This window comes from Pogona vitticeps, chromosome 1 (genome assembly GCF_051106095.1).
Source record: "Pogona vitticeps strain Pit_001003342236 chromosome 1, PviZW2.1, whole genome shotgun sequence".
Lineage (NCBI taxonomy): Eukaryota > Metazoa > Chordata > Lepidosauria > Squamata > Agamidae > Pogona > Pogona vitticeps.
In genome coordinates this window covers 32923542-32937431 of record NC_135783.1, presented here as the reverse complement: position 1 = coordinate 32937431, position 13890 = coordinate 32923542, and the positions used below count along the sequence as shown (strand labels likewise).

At 38.8% G+C, this 13890-nt stretch overlaps 1 protein-coding gene across 4 annotated transcripts in view; it reads left to right on the top strand.

The window, feature by feature from the left end:
• GPATCH2 (G-patch domain containing 2) overlaps positions 1 to 13553 on the top strand; it is a 132842-nt gene extending 119289 nt beyond the window's left edge. For 3 of the 4 annotated variants that reach the window (XM_020805398.3, XM_020805397.3, XM_020805401.3), the window contains exon 10: positions 11061 to 12601. In XM_020805398.3, the coding sequence (XP_020661057.2) occupies positions 11061 to 11230 (170 nt within the window). In that variant the 3' untranslated portion in view covers positions 11231 to 12601. Of the gene's footprint in view, positions 1 to 3360; positions 3452 to 11060 lie in introns of all 4 variants that reach the window. The other variant, XM_072990356.2, reaches the window with a different exon arrangement.
• The last annotated feature ends 337 nt before the right edge of the window (positions 13554 to 13890 follow it).

Below are 13890 nucleotides of genomic sequence, written 5' to 3'. Positions count from 1 at the left end.
CTATACCAGCTATCTCTGATCTGGGGTCCTCCAGAAGTGTTGGGCTTCAGTGTGAATTGGATGGTAAAAATTGTAGCCCATCATGCCTGGAGGGCATCAGATTGAGAAAGGCTTCTTATCCATTTAAACATGTCAATCATCCCCCAGGTTCAGCAAAGGTGGGACCCAAGTAAGACGGTCCATTCCAGGAGGTGTATGGATCTAAATGGTTTCCTGATGACTCTTGGAGACAGATGATCCTGTCAAAACCTGGTTGATCCCTGGAGTGAGGAAGTGGCTAGGGCAGTGGACACAATTATTCCTAAGCATCCCATTTCATGAGTGAAGCTGAGAGGGAAGAGAAATAATGTAGAATGTGAAAGCGTCTATACAGTATTTGGACATCAGAGCAGATATGGATGTTTATATTCACTGGATCAGGTCAAACAGAAGTATTATAATGGATAAAACATTTCCTGAACAGGCTATCAGAGAAAGCTCTCCTGTCTTTAATGGGAGGCAAGCTTAGAAGACTCTTCTAGGGAAATCCTGTTGGACATTTTGGTTGTTGGCCTGTGAAATCAGTTCTGCCCCCATGTTATTCAACATACATATAAAACCACTTGGCAAGTTTGTCTGGAGTTTGGTGCTTCTGTATTACCCATATGCTGAAGATATCCAACACTATTTTTTTCCAACTGTCTGTCTGTTGTCTCTGTTTATTTAATATATATTTTACCCTGCCTTTCTCCTTAAAAAGGACCCAAGGCAGGTTACATCTTAAAATACAGTCTCTAATGCAGTGAAGAGTATATAAATACAAAAGAATCAAACAAATAACATAAAAACATTAGCAATACCAAAACACATTCAAAGCAGAAAGGTACAAAAGTCCTACTCAGGCAGCTTGCCTGAAGATAAAGGTATTTGCCTGCTTGTCAATTGGAGTTCCAATATAGAAGGCTCTCTCCCGTGTCTCCACCAAAACACACCTATAAAGGTGGCGGGATGGAGAGAATAGCTTTTCCTGGTGATTTTAACATTTGAACAGGCTTATATAGAGAGATTCGGTTCTTGAGATAGCTTGGGCCCAAGCCATTTAGGGCTTTATAGGTTAGAACCAGCACTTTGAATTCAGCCCAGAAATGGATTGGCAGCCAGTAACAGATAGGTTATGTGATCCCTGTGACACACCTCATTTAACAATCTGGCTGCTGTGTTTAAGACCCACTGAAGTTTCCTGATGTTTTCCATAGGCAGCCCCCTGTACATAGAGCGTGTTACGGTAATCCAGCCAGGATGTTACTAGGACAAGTGCCATTGTGGCCAAATCAAACCTTTCCAGAAATGGACGCAGCTGGTGCACTAGTTTTAATTGTGCAAATGCTCTGCTGGCTACCACTGAAACCTGGGCACCGAGACTCAGATGAATCCAGGAGCAACTGTGTTTTCAGAGGGAGTATAACCCCATCCAGCACAAGCTGCGTCTAGCTCCAATGAATCAGTTTTCATTCTAAATAGTGCCTGATGTTAATAACAGACAGGATGAAAGACAAGCAGAGTTTAACAAATTTTAATAATAGATAAGCAGAATTTAACAAATTTTAATCCAGATAAGATGGAGGTGCTCATGATCACCCAAAGAACAGATCAGAAAATAGAAATTTAGTTTGTATTGGATAAGGGTCACACTTTCCCTGATGAGTCAGATTCACATCTAAAGCCTGGTCATAGATTTAGCCCTGAGTCTGGATGCACAGGTTTCAAAGGTGGCCACGGGTTAGGATTAAAATTAGTACACTAGCTGGGACCCTTTCTTGATATAGCTAATCAGACTAAAGTCATATATGCCTTAGTTGCATCCCATCTGGATTATGGCAACATGCTTTGCATGGTTATGCTTTTGAAGATTTTGAAGTTTGAAAGCTTTAGCACATTCAGAATGCTGCTGCTAGACTCCTGACCAGAGCTAGTTACAGGGAGCACATAGTCTCCCTGTTAAAACAACTTCATTGTCAGTCAATTCTTTTCCAGGCACAATTCAAAGTGCCTATGATGATGATCTGTAAAGCACTGTATGGCTTGTGCCCAAGCTACCAGAAGGACCATTTATCTCTATATGAAGAGTGGCCTGTATTATAAAATAAGGTATGGGACCTTCTCTTCCCCCCCCCTTTTTTTTTTCTTTTTCCTTTTGGACTACAGGAGTGTACAGGAATTCCTGCAGCCAGAATTCTGGCTGCTTTAGGTAAAAAAAATCAAAGTCCTCTCAGATGTTTTTAATCTCTTTCACTTGTGTAATAAAGGCTTTGTAGTGGACAGAAAGAGTATTAAAATAGAGGAAATGGCTGGGAAGGGCAAAGTTCTCTGGGAATGATCTGGTGGTAATTTTTTACTGTGGAACATTCCATTCCCACCCTGAGGCTCCCAAAGTCTTCCTCAATGCAAAAGGGAACCCCAGAAATACTGGAGAAATGTTGGGTAATTTCTTTTAGTTGGCAGAGCATAAAATAAAAAAAGCCAGCTTCAGCACAAGGGAAACATAAAGAATAGCTAAAAGTGTCGGCTTCTGCCCTGTCCCTTTTGTTCTCACAGTGGCTTGCCCTTTGTATATAAAAATCACTCTACAAGTAGCATAACTAGAAAAAGAATCTTTACTTATAGTTGCGGAAATTCAGTTATAGTCAGAAGAATAAAGAAAGGAAAAAACAGAGTCGGCATCACGTGGAAGAGATGTCCTCCATGCTGGCCACATGGTCAAAGGGCAGGAGCAGTTACATGTCTGCTCTGATCGAAAGTCAGAGAGGAGGAAAGAGGGCAAGAGGAAGAGAAAATGGAAACAACAGAGTGGATGGGGATTGCCTGAAGCCTGGGAAAAAGGCTTACCACTAATAGGTTAGTGGTAAGGCATAATTATGTTAGGCTGTAAAATCCCCTTCCCACTAAAACTCAGTGTTAGGTTGAATGCAAGATCACTATATTCTCCAGAAGGAACCTGAAGGGGGAGCACAGGAAACTTTCAATTTGTTTAAATTAATTATTTGCAGCAGTGGATCAGGTTTGAGCCAACATAACTTTGCACAGCAGGATGTAGCACATTGTAAATTACCTAGACAGGAAGTGTTGTACATAGAAAAATCATATGGCAGTCATCCTACACATATATGAAGTGGCCTTAGAACATTTTAAAAGCTTCAGCATGCTTTATATCTTTCCAAGATAAAATTCAGTAAATGTTGACATGCAGTAGTAGCTCGAAATTAGTAATAGTCTTTGGTCAAAAATAATTGCTTACAGTTCTGTTTGGGTTGGTGGATTTCTTGTCACATTTCAGGCTGATGCACTTTGGAATGACTTGTGTTAACTTTTCTTTTCTCTAAGACCGTGTTTTAATGAAAAATCTGACAGATTCTCAATTGTGGCATATAATATCAAATACTGCTATAAGGTCATCATGACTCTCTTTAACAAGGTAATCAAAAGGCTAAATGTTTTCATTCCGTTTAAAAATTGCTAGCAAAACTATTTTGCTGACATCTAATGTGGTGGTGATTAAAAATCAGACTTGAATATGTGCAGTGCCAAAATGATGATTTGAAAATACTGTGATTATACTATTCCAGCAGAGGTTACCCAGGCCAGGCTTCTGGTGAAGGTCAGCCTGATGGAAGAAAGACAGATTTGGGTTAGCCGGATAAGCTGGGGCAAATATGTAACACATTGGGCAGGAGAGGCTGCTTCCAGTTCTGTTTATGATTTATAATCTATTAGCCTCAGAACAAGCTTCCACATTGCCCGTGTCAAGCAGAAATTTCTGTTGGCATTTCACATGCACCTAATTAAAGACTCTGTCAGAAATAGAAACCAATATAATGTCTTTAACCTCTGCATACAGTATCTTCAATAAGTTTGGGCTGCCAATAAGAAATGTTGTAGCAAGCCTTCTGAGCCTTGTTTTCCCAAGAGACTATCCTTGTGCTTTTCAATTAGCTGCCACTAAAATTTGGGAGAAAATCAGAAGTGGTTGAGGAAATGCTATGAGAAGAAAAGCAAGATAACTTGTTGAATTCTTTGCAGTTTCCTTATTCTCTTTTAGAACTCTTAATGTAATTGTCATCCAGTGATCAAATCATCTCCCTGCCCAGCATCCTGTTCCTGAAGTATTTAGTGTTGGTCCTGAATCCTTTTTTCTTTTTCTTTTTTGCATTCCTGATTGCTTACATTTATGCATGTATGTATTTTTTAATTATGCATCATTTGGACATGTAGTTTCAGAAAGAAGCCTTTACCTCTAAATAGTTTCCTCCTTATTTAGCCATGCTGGTGATCTTACCTATTTGACTTCTTCAGTATGTCTATGGGCAGGAAATGCTGACACCATCCCCTAATACATTATGCTCTTCAAATGCCCCAAAGGAGTTAACCGGTGCACACATTCATAGAGATGGGACTACAGACTTGAGTCTGTATACTGTTAAGGGGCATTTTGCCATCACTTGGCTGGAGAGAAATGGAAAGAGAGCAACATTTCCCAAGAGGCTTGTGTTGAATTGTCTTCTCTTGAAAGCTTGGTTCATTAGAAGCAGACCAGAAAGCTTTACATGTTACTTCAGATCTCTGCCTGATTTCCCCAAGTGATATGGGGAGAGACCTATTAGTGACAAGATACGAATCTTATTTTTGGAAAAACTGTATAAAAGCAGAGCATTTCCATACAGGTATTTCACTTCATAAGGATTTAGGTACTAGGATGGAATCCACAACATTTACGGAAATTAGTGTGATTGGATGTTGCCAACTCAGTATTCAAGTGGCTTATTTTCATATGAAGAAGGCCCACTGAAGGTATACAAGATATAGACTAAACAATAGAAATAATCAGAGCATGTATATGAATGTGAGCATCTGTATGAACAAGTGTAATATCTTGATATAAATTCAACAAAGCATACACTTTCTGAGCTCCATTGTTCCATGACACATTAACTGGAGCGATCTAGATATCCGCCGTGGTTAACTGGAATAACATAATCAGTCTTTGAAAATTGTAAATATTTATTTAAAAATGTATACTGCTTGATTGCTGAAAGTGATCCTGCTATACCCATACAGACACTAGAATGTATGCATGTACAGATCTATTTAATAACATATTCACACTGATTTTCTTGCTCTGGGAGATATTTTAGGAAAAAATATTGGAGCACGAAAGTGTATGGTTTTAAGAGCAATGCTGTGATTGCACAACTTCCTGGCATCAGGATCAAAACTCACTGTTTTAGATCTTTGCATTTTGTTGGCTGGTTTGGCAGCCACAAATAGTGAAACCAATACCCTGAATGTTAAATGCCTTCAGAGAAAAGGGGGAAAAGGTGTGCTCGGCTATGAAGCGAAGCAGCATGTATCTCCCTGTTTTCCATTGGCTGTTTATCCAACATCAATACAACACTTTAGGAGCCAAATTACTAAACAAGCTGCCAATTAGGCTTGCAGTCAGCTGGATAGATTAGTGGCTAAGAGAGGCAGATACAAGATTTTCATCTCTTGAGCCAATTACTCAAGTGAATTACCATCCCAGTCCTCCTTGGGAATTTAAGGTAGAAAGAGTAACTCTGCTGTGATAGGCATAAGAGACATCTAGGATTGGGGAGCAGGGGGGGTCAGGGTTACCAAGCCTCATAGTGCAAAAAAATTGATCCTTTTAGGAAAGGACTTAAAGGATTTAAGGCAGCCAGGAGTGCTGGAAAGAAAATAATAGTTGTGGGCTGTTATGCTACAGCAAAGTTGTTAATTTTTTATGTGTTGATCTTATAAAAGGGAACTGAGAACCAAGGCTGCTACAGTTACAAGTCTTTTCTGTTTTGAAGCAAGAGAAAATATGCCTTGAATATAAAATGGAATGCCTTATGAAGAAATTGTTGGACTCTCCTCCCCCTTTATGTGTCTATATTACTAAATATACTGGCTAATAAACATTAGACAATGGTAAATCCAAATGGTTGAATTAGCAATATTCAGAGTGTGCCTAAAATTGCACATCAATTGTAATTCAATTAACTGCTTATATTAAAGGGTTTCTAACTGATTGATTAAAATTGCCCCTATTTAATTGGGAACAATTTGTTTTTAAACAGTAGTTATTTTTAATATAATAAAGTCGTTATAAAAGCTGTGCCACTTTAGAATAGGCATTGTCTCACCCCTTGGAAGGAACACTCTTCTAATAGCTCATGTGTTATGACACATTCATGCACCATCTAAAAAGCCATAGGTTTTCCCTTTTCAAAACAGCTTTTATATTCATCTGTGAAAACCCATAGTATTGATAACTAAGATTTGCTCAATCAGTTGACAACACGTGAAAAAGTATAGTGCAAAAAATAAAATGAATCAAGATTTTCCTCAAATAAGCATATTCATAAATAAAGACATCTAGTTTTGCTTCCGAACAATACTCTAGTCTAAATCGGATCTATGTCCAAAAAAATGGCATGCCTTCCCAAAATTCTGGGAAGGCAAATCTAGTGGATTGCTGGATTTCTCAGTGCTTTAGGTTTCCGGCTGTGGAGTCAGAGGTTGGGAGTTTGATTCCGCACTGTGCTTCCCTGACAGGGACTGGACTTGATGATCCATGGTGTTGTTTCAAGCTCTGTAGTTCTAAGATTATTATTATGTGCCATCAAGTTAGAACCAACTTATAGCAACCTTAATAAGATTTTCAAAGTAAGTGAGATACTTGCATTGTTTTATCAGTTCTGTCTACCCAGTGAGCTTCCATGGCCAGCACGGATTCAACTCAGTTCTTCTGAGTCCTAGTCCTAGTCTATCAGTCCACTATACCACACTGATTAAAGTCCTATAGTATACTCATTTAAATGAATGGGACACATTAGACACTACTAGAGATGGGGATATTCATATACAAATACAAATGCTTCCACATAGGTGGACATAATGTCCACTCACCCACCCGCTGCTGCCACTGGCTCCGCGCTCCCTTCCAGTCGCTCCAGAGCTCACAGTCAACAAGCCACTCCTGAAAGAAGGAGGGAAAACAATGCTCCCTGCCAGTGGCTAGTCAACCTTGAGTTCCGGAACGATTGTAAGGGAGCATGAATACGAATACCCCCATCTCTAGTCACTACTAACGTAAGTTCTAACAATTGCAGTGGGTCTCTTTCTAAATAGAAGTGATTCAGGATTTATCCCAGTATTCACACAAAAATTGAATCTTTATGTAATCTAGGCCAATTTTATACAGCATGGATGAGTTTTTAAACTGCATTTTTTTAAGTGTAAAATTTTGCAAAACAAAACGTTATTGTTAAGTGTTAAAAGTACAGGCAAAGGTTTTTGAAGTGAAGCTTCCATGCCAACACATAACGCTATTTCTTAAATATTAAGCAAATGTAAATGCTGAACTTGAACAAGCTGTTGTATCACAAAATGATTAAACAGATGTGAAGCCTGCACAACATTAGACCTCTGATCTGGTTTTTACCTTACAGATGGGATTAAATTAATTCATGGCAATCCCTGTAAAATCAAGGGTATGGCCCTGAATGCTAGTGCTCTGTTTAGCCAGAAAGTACCTGTTCTAACAGCTGTTAAGAAAAATTACTTGCCTTAATTTTCATAGAAATCTACCTTTAATGACATCATAAATATTATTTTGAAATAAAAGGTTTGTTTTCTCTCTCTTTTTTTTTTTAACTAGTACCTTGATTTGCCATATACAGACTTTATTGCCTTTTACTTTTATTGGCTTCATATTAAGTCTCTAAACTTTGCATACAAAAGGATTGTCTGCAGAAATTACCAGCATACACATTGGTAAAATTCTAAAGCTATATATTTTTAGTTTGCTTTGATTACCAGATATTGTACAAGTATTGTGTAGCTTTTGTTCTGCAAATTAAACTTCCTAGTCCAGCAAGTGTTTTCCTTTCACTTGTGTCATGGCAACAACTTGAGTGAGCATTTGGCAAATCAGGCACTATTTGTTCTTGTAGCAATCAAATTTTGCAGGTTCCAAATGGCAGAAGGGGCTGCACGCCAGTGGAAAAGCTACAGGTTGTCAACAGACAAATTTAACTGCAGTCTCCCAGTGATTGTCAGCAAGTCTCTCTTGCTACGAGATTTTTCTTTGTCTTTCAGAAATGTTTTATATGGCTGCATTTCTTCCAAGTGGCAACATTTGGTATTAGTAATCATTAGCATAACCAGAATGAATTCCCGAAAGTAGCACAGTCCTTTCTAGGGCAGCTAGAATTCTGATATAGACCATTAAAAGGTAATGCACTATTTTTATTGCATTGGTTTTATTTGTGTTTCAAGGCAGATAGCTCTTTTAATCAGTCAACAAATATAAACTTAACTTTGTGACGCTAATCTTTCAAGCAATAAGCAATAAGAAATTTTGCAGATGGGTGTTCCCATGTATCTAAGGTGGTGCAGAACTTCAGGAAATGATATCACATTAATTGCTGCCTCAAATAGAATGTTGTATTGAAGACAAACCAGGTGAAATATCTACAGTTTGCTAAACCAATTCAAAACATCTTTGAGAAATTGATTCAGAGTTTTCCATAATCCATAAATTTTAATTTTATATAGTATACCTGTTTAAAAAATAAAGTATACATAGGTATGGTACAAATGTAATGCTCAGTCATCAAACCATAGTTGGTTGATTAGTTTCATGTACTTCCTCAATTCTCACCTTTCCTTTCACTTCCAAATTTGTAGATAACCATGCTTAGCATTGTGTCTGCAGCACACTGGTTTTGCAGACTTGCTTCTGACAGTGTTTTCAGACTGATTTGATGGCAAAACTTGTTGCCTCCAAAGCTGAAAAGGAAGAGGAGTTACCTGTATAAGGACAGAGGGAAGAAACTAAGATCACCTATCTGATCACCAGTCCATCATTTAGCAATGAGGCCAAAAGATGCCCTTCAGACAAACCAGATAAAATAGTGTAATATTTAAAGTGGTGCAACACCTAAACAAATAGCCTACCAGAGTCTTAAAATAAATTTCACGTCTCCTGCCCCTCTGCTGAGGAGCAGAGTGAGTGTACAGTTCAGTGATATCCTGAAGTGGCCTACTTATTAAGCCACTTCATGATATTGAAAATTCCAGTCAGAAGGTGCCAAGATAGCTGGGAAGGCTCACTTTTTCATCTGTTCCCAGCTATCACACATGCTGAAAACAAACCAATATTGAGCAATCCCACCCACACCACAAAAATAGAAGCTCCTGACAGGAGCTATGAAAGGTGCAGGTAGGACTGCTCTGGGGACAGCTTAGTGTGCTTCCGCGATTACATAATGTGATTGCCAGAAAAAAGAGTAATTCAACCTGTCCCTCCAGCAGAACAAACAGCAGGATAAATGGCCTTCTATCAAGCCCTCAATCAGTATGATGAGAGCAACAGTAAGTAGTCTGGCCTTACAATTAACAAAGCTGCTTTTTGGGTTCTGTATTAATAGGTGCTGAGTGGAACAGAATGCTTGGATTTCAAACTCTGCTAATTATATCTTATGTTGAGGAGGAAAATTCATTATATTGTATATTAAAGTACTTAAGCATCTGTTAAAAACAAAACTGTTCCAATTACCTGTCAGTCACAGAAAATTATATACTTAGTATTGATGGGCTGGCATCAAGAATAGACGCACCATTTTATAAACTTGCATACTTCAAAGTACAAGGTGTTCAGCTCTATTTTCTGTATACATTGTTGCTTTCAGTGAACAGCAATTACAAGTCTTGCTTCTGCAAACCCTCGCTTTTCACTTTATGCAAGTACTGTTATATTTGTATCTGACTTTCAGTGACTACAGATCCACAACATCTTTGTCAGAGTAAGAGGGAAAGTTCTTGTCTGAGATGGATTCCTCACTGGTTTAGTTCCAGTCAAAAAAAAAAAATTGCTGCCTAAAAGTGAAGGAGAAAATGGCATACAAGACATATGCAAGCCACATATAGAAACCAACCAGATTGGCAATTGAATCTTATTTCAAAACTGGCAACAGGGTGGCATCCTCCATTGCAACTGAGGGAAGAAGTTGTCCAGTGTCTCAGCTTTACCCTCCAACGCCTTGCCACCATCCTCTGCCCCTCGTGTCTATGAAGCTGCCTTGCTATACCTAGCAGTAGGGCTGGCCCTGAAACTTCTTCCAGGTGATAAGAAGAATGTTACCAGATGATGGTATCAGGTGTAGCTGTGTGATGAAACATGTAATACAGTAGCCATCTGTTTGGCAAAGTGGTTTGGTCAGGGAGATCCAGCAGTTGCTTATTTTTTTTCCAGTGATTGTCTTACAAGTTCAAGTTATTGAATCTGTGAGAACCTTCAATACAGTACAGTATGTTGAAAGAGCTTCTCGTCACTTAATTGGCCAGAAAGTTTTGGAAATGTGATTGCAGTGAAAATGAGCAGAAAACAAAAGACAAGTAAACCGAATGTGTATGTCACAGTTTCACTCAGCCCTATTGTGTGCGTAAATACTTCCTGGCATGTCATTCTGGCCACTAAATGTGAATTACAGGCCATTTTACAAATTCTGCAGTTTTGGGGTCCTGCATACCTCTGGCATGGCAAAATGTGAATTATTTGGTCAGCATAATCTAGGCTTCTTCCTATCAGCTACACACCATAGTGTGTTTAATATGATATATATACGGATAAGACTTTTTTAGTCAGGGTATGGTTTGCAGGATCTGAGAAGTATTTTCATATAGATAAACACTACTGAGGTTCTTGTTTTGATTTGTATGTTTTTAATACTCATTTGCTCAGACGGGAATGTCAAAACAAATTTCTAGTCCATTGTAATGTGTGTTATGGTAAGCCGATACTCATTTCCCTTTAAAATAAGCGGGAAATTAGCCTGAAAGATCCTCAGATGTGCATGTAACCCTGAGGTCAGTGTGTGCAAAGACATGCCGTTCTAGCAACCTATTAGATAAATTAGGAGAATAAGAAGGTTTAAAGCTTAGTGTGAGATTATCCTGGTCTTCTGCATATGGCCATACTGATTAATGCTTTGTGTGTGTGTGTGTGTTTTAAATCTCAGGGTTCGTAGGCGAAAACGCTCAACCGATCTCAGACAGCAATATTGGCAATCGAATGCTCCAAAGTATGGGATGGACACCTGGCACTGGCCTCGGACCAGACGGCAAGGGGATAGCTGAACCCATTCGAGCAATCCAGCGGCCAAAAGGACTCGGGCTTGGATTCAGTTGACTGAAAGTCACTCCAGCTGCCGTCCAGACATCAAGACGACCAACCTTAACTTTGATATATCTGAAAACATTCTATTCAGCTGTTGTCTGATTACCCAGTGATTCTTTCTGTAGCTTTTGAGTACAGAAGTCTCATTGTTTTCTGTTGAAGCAGCAAGAGGCCAACCAGTTGGGCAGGCCTGATGTTTTAATCCTGAATCTGTAATGGTGCTAACATTTTAAATTGTACTTTTAAAACTAAATCTGTAGTCTTAACTAATTCTGTTGTCAAAGATCCCAAGAATTGGCTGGACACACTCTTTCTGTCCCCTTCATGGTGGGCTTTCCAACATGCATGTGCACCTGAATCAATGGTTCTTAACCTTGGATTACTCTGGTGTTTTTGAACTGCAACTCCCAGAAACCCCAGCCAGCACAGCTGGTGGTGAAGGCTTCTTCTGGGACTTGAAGTCCAAAAACACTTGAGTAACCCAAGGTTAAGAACCACTGACCTAAATTATCTTTTTTGACAGATCATTTATACAAAAAGCAATGTTGCTTCTTTTACTTATTGTGGAAAATTCATAAAACTGCTGTGTTAATCAAGTAGGATAATTATGAAGTCATCTAGCAAGTGTTCTGTTGCAAATCTCCCATCCATTTCAGAAGGTCTGGGTAGACTCCGTACCAAACAACATGGATACAGCTACTTAAGGAAGAAGGTATAATGTTGGCAAAGTAGGACCAACACCACTTTAAAAAGTTCAAAGCTCTCTCTCTCTATGACAGCCTAAATCTTATCATCAAAGCTGACACAGACCTAATGCAGAGGACCTTCTGATGTTTCCCTCATTTTAGGCCAAATCTTAATTCAGTATCTCTTCTGATAATCAATATTTGCCATGGTTTTAGCATACATTCTGTCTTGCTTCCCAGCATGCAAATTTTTTTGCATGAAAAATGCATGGCAGATAACTTGTTTTGCTTCCACTAAGTACAAAATATAATTCCACATGTTCCTTTCACCTGGACCAACAGCCATTTGAGTAGATTTTTACTTGGCCTCCCCCCCCCCCTCCATCTTACATGGCATTCTGCTTAAAGCAAAGTTTTTAAAACAACTGCACTGTCAGCTTTTACCCAGTCAGTATAAGTCTGTACTTTTCATGGATTGAAAATGAGCCAGGAGTGCAAGTAGCAGTTTGAAGGCTGCTTCTTGACTGACAGGTGGTGGCTGCCTTGGGGGTCTTCGGAGGCACATGTTTTTTTAAAAAAATCAAATATTAAAAGGGCAATAGTTTCATAATATGGACCACCATAGTTTCATGCTACCTGTTTTGACTTGCCTTTCTGTTTGACACCTCAGATTCATTAAAGAGACCTTTATTCCAAAGGATGAAGGGTTTTTTTCTGTTAGTCTGGCTAAATCATAACTATCCCCCAGAAGAAATTGCTTTGAAATTCATAAATGGAATTTGTATACTGTTGTCTGAATATGATCATAATCCTGTTTCACACCTTCCACCACCAACAGTATTTGGCTTAGTCACATTCCAGCATCATCTTTGTCAAGATATAGTGGATCAGAGCAGAATTCTGATTTTACAAAGGGCCCTCTAACAGAATAGCTACTTGGACTGCAGATGGAAATGGGAAAATGTTAGTGTGAAAGAAGAGGTTAAACAATCAGATTCGCGTGCTGAATTGGTGAAGGGTATCATTTCTGTAGTCTGAGAAACATAATCGAGTGCCATGGCAAGTAGAAATCTCCAGGGGCCCAACTGAAGTCTGTAGGTAAAAGCAGGTGATCAGTATGATCTAGGACCTGCCCCAAGTCCTAGCATTTTGACACTTGCAGTATATTACTTGTCATTCCATCACAGCTGTTTCTTGTAGAAAAAGGCATTTCACTAGTTTTCAGCCAAACAGAACAAGAAAACCATGGAGTCTATGTTTAAGATAAATTGATCTTTCTTGTATGGGAAAAAGTCAAATGGCAGAGGAATATGCAAGGGAGACGTAGACATGAAATGATAAACAGTTGCAAAACTGTTTCCAATTTAGTGCTATAATCCCAAGGTAAAATATACCTAGAAAAGGCTGCATGCAAATAAGTGTTACCCTTGTTGATGTTAATGTTCTCCTTGTAAATTTTATTTTCTCCAGCATTTTGAACACGAGAAGCCCTCTGGGCATGGGAAGAAAAGAAGCCTGTCAAACAGTTATAATATTTTGATTCTGCAAGCCAACTCTGAACGTGATTGTCTTTACTTAGTAAGAATTCTACCACAGCAATTTTACATTTGTACAAAGCAAGGGGAAATAATAAAGATAATTAACAAGAAGTAGAATTCTGTTGCAGTCAGAGCTTAGAGATACGATCTTGGCACTTCCTTCTAGCTTACTCTCCAACAGGTAGTACCAATCTTTGGATGTAAGAAAATGGAAGCAAGAAGAGACTGCAAAATCTACTGGTGAGAAGCAGTGAGCACTGCTGAATCTCTAATGCAAAATACAACTTTTAAAATAACCAGAATTGCCCATGATGTCCAAATTTGGGGAACTAAGGTTTGTACATAGCTCCAAGTCTGAAGCAATGCTTAGATCCAAGTTTGTTAACACTAACTATAATGAAAACTAATGATGGGCAGAAAGATAGATTAGAATCTACCAGCTGATCTC